The sequence below is a fragment of the Gymnoscopelus braueri genome, assembly GCF_963280865.1.
Source record: "Gymnoscopelus braueri genome assembly, chromosome: 1".
Lineage (NCBI taxonomy): Eukaryota > Metazoa > Chordata > Actinopteri > Myctophiformes > Myctophidae > Gymnoscopelus > Gymnoscopelus braueri.
Window position 1 is genome coordinate 37,754,407 of NC_137603.1, and position 6,000 is coordinate 37,760,406.

At 40.3% G+C, this 6,000-nt stretch overlaps 1 protein-coding gene across 4 annotated transcripts in view; it reads right to left on the reverse strand.

Moving 5' to 3' along the window:
* The window catches only part of neo1a (neogenin 1a), a 184,619-nt gene extending 180,195 nt beyond the window's left edge, over positions 1–4,424 (reverse strand). For all 4 annotated transcript variants that reach the window (XM_080438552.1, XM_080438551.1, XM_080438550.1 and 1 more), the window contains exon 1: positions 3,848–4,424. In XM_080438552.1, coding sequence (XP_080294678.1) covers positions 3,848–3,941 — 94 coding nt within the window. In that variant the 5' untranslated portion in view covers positions 3,942–4,424. The remainder of the gene's footprint in view (positions 1–3,847) is intronic.
* Between the last annotated feature and the right edge of the window lie 1,576 nt (positions 4,425–6,000).

Here is a 6,000-nt window from a genome sequence, read left to right on the forward strand (position 1 = left end):
TTACATGCGTTATACATGCGTTCTGATAAAAGCTTCAATCAACACAGCTCAGACACAAACATCACACCTTGCCAAGCCAACATGTAGAGGTCTCAGGGTAAATAGTGGCGCGAATATATGACGTGAAACCCAGCCAATCAGCTAAGTCGACGGATCGGGTAGGCCAATCAGGGAAGCCGGTGCTCACACACCTCCCAAACACACATAGATTCACTGCGTCCTCCACAAACCCGCAGACAGACAGATAGTGTTTTTTGGAAACCGTTGGTCTGATCACTGCACATATATGGGACACACAAGCCAAGTTTGAAGTCGTCCGTGGTCAGACGGTGCCCGAGTTATACCCGGGACAGACAGACAGACAGACATGAATTAATGAGCGCAAAACACGCAAAAAACAGCAGCTTCCTGCAATTCAAATGACCTGATTATTTGTATCCATCTGGTGTGAAAATTATTCAACGCCAGACAAACAACAAGAATTTAACAGGTGGATAAGTAAGTATAAACTATTGCAGTGTTTAAGTGACATTGATGGGTGGACAACAGAGAGACTCTTTACCTGCATCAAGTGCATCAATGCAACATTAATGAGGGAGGAACACTAGGGCAGGCGAGAGGGAGACAAAGTTAGTAAACACACAACTGAGTCACAGTCATGATTGACAGCAATGCTACAACAAATTGGTAAGGTTAGTAAACACAACAGTGTCACAGGCATGACTTCAATGGTACAAAGAACATTTTCGGTTTCCGCCAATAATTTTCATTTCGGTGCATCACTACAAAGAAAGATTCAAATATGGTAGATGATTCACTGCATATCTTGTTGTAGTTTCAGTATCCTCTACAAATATAGAGAAACTCATGACTACAATCACATACCAAATCATACTATCAAGAAGATTAAATTAAATCTAACAAATTGAGATGTCCACTTAGAAAAAGAGCTGTTCAGTTTGCTACAACAGACACTAAAACCAGCTCCCACAGGTGGTTCTAGTGAACTCTGACCACTGAAAAGATGCAACAGCAGATGTAATGCCATTCATTCAGGGATATTGATAAGCCTCACCTCCTGCCAATTACAACAAAAACTGCTACAGAGGTTATTGTAAATTAAGTCAATAAAGGGCCACTGACATTTTGACTGCACAAAAGCATAGCCCACTGAAATGATACAAAGCATTTTCCAATTTCCAATTTTAGCTGAAGCTAAAACCTCAGTCTCTCGATATCCCTCGAAACTAGCATCTCCTAATAGGAGGGGTTTCATTAGTGAAACAGATGAATCAAACACTTGGCCAAGTGTGCAATTATCCATCTCTCAGTGGAGAGAGGTCATTAGGACTTCATGAGCAATTGCAACCTATAAATAAAAGATCAGAAAACATTGTAATATATGGGAGAGACAGCAGTTGAGTCTCCAGGTCAACTGTGTCATCCTGACAAGAATGTGGATGTTATTGGATTGTTGCTCTGAGCACCGGTGCTGAACAAGTAGCCTCCCTCTGTAAATTATATTGTTGATAGACAGTGCTATACTGCAGTTTTCTTGGGACTATTAAACAATTGGTGGTGTCTCGACCAGCAGCCGATGTATTTGATCGGATGCGGCCGTTGGGTCTGAGTGGGTTGGAGACGTTCCGACAAGTTGGAGACATAGAACAAGTTTGAATAATTACAAAGAACAATTATGAATGGCCACATAATAAACAGGTGAAATATATATATATATATATATATATATATATATATATATATATATATATATATTTGAATCCACCTGCCTCACATACAGGGATTTAAATGTAGCAAAGAAAACACTGGTTGTTGTTTGTTTTTAATGTCTGTGCCACAGTGCATCCAAGGTGGTCTGAGAGGATAAAACCCATGAGAGTGGTCTGTGGGAGCAGAAAGGGTTGCCAAATGTTTACGTTTCAGCAAGCTATTTGCATTGTCTGCTGGGAGACAATCAGTGCGCAATTCCCTCCAAGAAGGATTAGAGAGATAAGATAGGAGCCTAAATGGATTTTACACTCATTTGACAAGGAGTTGTTTACAAAGAAAAACTTTCAGAGGAATTGAAAAGAGTTTAGTAAACTCTTTTGAGCTGAGAGAGGAGAATGGATGCATAGCAGCAATGTGTAAGGGTTTGACTCCTCAATATGTGGCAGAACCTTTCAGGTTGTTTAAACAAAAACTATGCATATTCATTATGCCCGTCCCCAGAGGCAGACATGAGCATAAGGAGGAGATGGATTGAAACTCTTTTAAGCTAGGGTTGCAACTCTGCCAACTTTGATAAAAACAAGTTCTGGCCATGGTTCCACTTTGCTAAGGACTGTGGACCTCAAAGAAATGTGTTTCGAATAAACAGATATTTTCAGTGAGGGGGACCCCACAATTAGTAATTTGAGACTCTCTCCGCGTGTGGGTCCCAGTCCAATTCTCTGGAATCAATCAGAGCTCCCAAAGGAACTCCCCGCTCCCCTTAATCTCCTGGTTTTATTACTTTCCAGACAGTCGGCCTGTTTCACCCTACCCCCATTTCTCTTTTGTACTGATCTCTAGCAAAGCCAAGGAGGGGCTTTTTTTTCCTCTCTTTCTCCTCTCCCCTTCCCTTCTACCACATGGAGGAGAGGGTCTTTTATCACTCTCCACACGCAACAGCTCAACAGCTAGCTAGCTGTGGTCCATCACTTGAAGACCCATCTTCTCTCCACATTCTTGTAACCTGTACAGTAACCCCCCCCCCCAGATTTGGCCTATCACAAAACCATTAAACATTTAAGCATTATTTACAGTCAATTCAACTACTACTTTCACTGATGGACTGGGTTGTTGAATGGAAATCTTTATGTTAAAACATTAATTTGCCACGATGAGGTATGTGGTCAAGAAACGTGTTGTTTATTCTAATCTAACGGGTGAAAGTGCATGCTATTTCTTTTCATCATTCTCTCAGTGACTCACTCATGTACTTACTGGAGTGATTAAAGTAGACTATGTCGAAGACTGGAGCCAAGTTAGTAGTACTTGAATTAATTTAACTTTAAGACTTGCATAACAAAGTAAATCGAGGGGGGGGGGTCTAAATTCACCAAAGCAATACCACCAATGCACATACATTTCAAAAGACTGTACACATTACACACTACGTGCTACTCTCTGCTCGTTCTAAACGATTAACAGAAGCAAATGAATTGTGTACCGTTTATCCATCAGCTAAACATGTATTGACGCCTAGGTAATGAGATGTCTGCTGGACTGATGATGCTCGCTTAATACTTGACAGTGAGCCCTAATGAGTGACTCTTCAGCTTCAGACAGTGATTTTCACAGACCCAGGTGCCACCCTTCTCAGTTATATGATTACAATGGCAGACATAGCCGATTCCAATAGAATAAATGCCATTTTAATTGGCAAATAACAAAAAAAAAATCCCAGTGCGCCTTAGTGAAAACGTCAGTGAGGTATTAATAGGCAGATCAGATGGCATAAAGATTCAAATCCAAAAACCTGTAGACATGGCCGATAGAACACCTCAGCAGACAATAGGGACTTTAGACAGAAAGAGTGCAGCATTGTAGGAACATAGGAAGGTATTTTAGCCAATAATTACCTCTTACACCAAAGCAGTGTGCATTTGGAAAACGTAAGATGTTATGTTCTCAGTTGAAACAACATAGCTTGGGTACCTTGAAACTGTAGCATGTCTGTTGCCTTTGGAGCTAATAACTTGCATTCCAAGGTTTACCAACTCGTGATACATTGTAACTTTTAACGGGGCATTTCAAACAATAACATGTTGCATTCTAGAGACCAATGTTGTGAACGCCTTACCTTTGTCGACATGCCTTGTTGCCACACTGGTCGCCGTGTAGAGAAAGGTGAGACAGAGGAGAGAGAGGGGCGACCGTGCTCCCCGCTCGGCCATCACTTTTCAAAAAAGAAATCTTTGCAGGCTTCTCGAACCCCGGGCAAAATCCGTGTTTTTTATAATATCCTCGGCCACCTCCTGAAATACACTCCCAGGACACAATAAAGGAAAAAAAAATAAAGTTCAATCTCTCACCTACGAAATATACAGAAACATCCGGAACCAGCGACTTTTAAAAGTGTCCGGATGAAACATGTAGCTGGTTCGTTCGGAAAGAAACCGCAGGTTAAGAGTGTTTTCTCAACTTGGTCGAGGCTTGTTGGGGGGAGTCGAAGGAAAACTAGGATCAATCCATTGCCACGGCGGCACCGGCACAGGCAAAACGCGCGCTAATACACGATAATACACCTATTCGATCTATTCCGATGTGTGGCAAACGCGTTAAAAACCCGAGAATTAGCGACAATAGGAAAGATATGAAGATCCGACTCAGATCGGAGTAGAAACGCCACCGCAGCGCAGCCACCTCCTGCTCACGAACAGAACGGAGACGCAGCAGCGCATGGAAGAAGGGCTGGATCTGTGTGCACGGCTCCCCGGAAAACAGGGTGTGGAGTATCTGTCTACCAACGGAAGTTTGGATTGTGGCTTTACGACTGTACAGGCAAAACCTAAAATATGGTATGGGGTTTCTACGACTGACTCCCTCCCAGTCTCCCACACACATGCGGTTCACGCCAACCAGATTCACAAATCGGGCAAACGATTGATTTGATCTATCTATTTGATCTATTTTTTGATTAACCGATGCAGCTATAAAAAGAATATGTCCTGTCTGGTATTTATTTTCTTTTTTAAATAAATTTTTATTTAGACAAACATGTCAAGTTTTCGTTTTCTTTTCACAATGACAAAAAAAAATTAAAATACAAGACAACCTGTATTTTGGGGGTACTTCTTGGGTAGTTGGGGATATCAGACTATTGCAGTAAAAAAGACTGCATACATCTATTTTCTTCTTTTTTAAAAATCTAATCTGCCCTCTTGATTATCTGAAGCAAATAATGCAGGTGTCTGACTGTGTGTGTCCTATGTTTATAGATGATTGTGAGATAGGATGCTTCAGATGTCAGGTGTGTCAGGCAGAGCATTGTTTGGATATGGGGATTTATTTTCAGTTTGGTGACTGTCTTTGGATTCCATTTCAAACGGCACCATGTAACTTTTTTTTAATTAATAAAATGTAATCTGAAAAACCAATCTGTATGGTATAACAATATAACTCATACAATTGGGGTGGTTGTATTTTGTCTATCTGCTCTGCATTGAGACGTTTAGATCGTGTCAAAGGTCATGTCTCACCTATAGACACAGAATCTGACCAAAAAAATTGACCTGAAGGGTCAAGATTCAATTTATCCCCTGAGCAAGCAGGCTGGCTCTATTAGCTAAATGGTAAAAAAAAAATCAGCACTTGCGCAGGAAACCGGGTTCAAATCTGGGGTAGAAAAGGAAAAAGCTAAGAACAATGTAGGCTAATATAATAACATTACTTAATAAACATTATTAACATTACATAACTTTACTTTGGCCAACATCATCATTGTAGGTACCATAGCCTTAAAGAGTTCAAATATATTTAAAGTAGCCTACTGTTTAATTGTATTTATTTAACCTGTGCCCTGACCTCTCTACTATTGAAATCTCATATAACTCATTTGTGAAGGCTAGGCCTACAATGACCCCATAGCCATAGCCTGCTATATTTAGGCTATGCTTGGGGGGTATAGCTACAGTCAACATTACCGTTTATTTATGTATTATCCAAATATTAGGAAAACAGTATTTCCTGTAGATAAACAAGATACAGCATTATTTATATTTAATCCAAACATGACCCGCAGACTAGTATATGTGCAGGCAGCAAATCAAACAATGAGATTGAGTCTTACATTTCAGATCAAGTTGCTTAAGATAATAGGTATTGTTATGAAGGATGAGGTAGAGCACGTTTACCAGGTTCTGTTGGATAATAGGCTACTAGCCTAAATAATGGTCAAATTTGAACATAAAATCTAAGATTTTACATATTTTTGAGTATATTTTTTAATGTAGG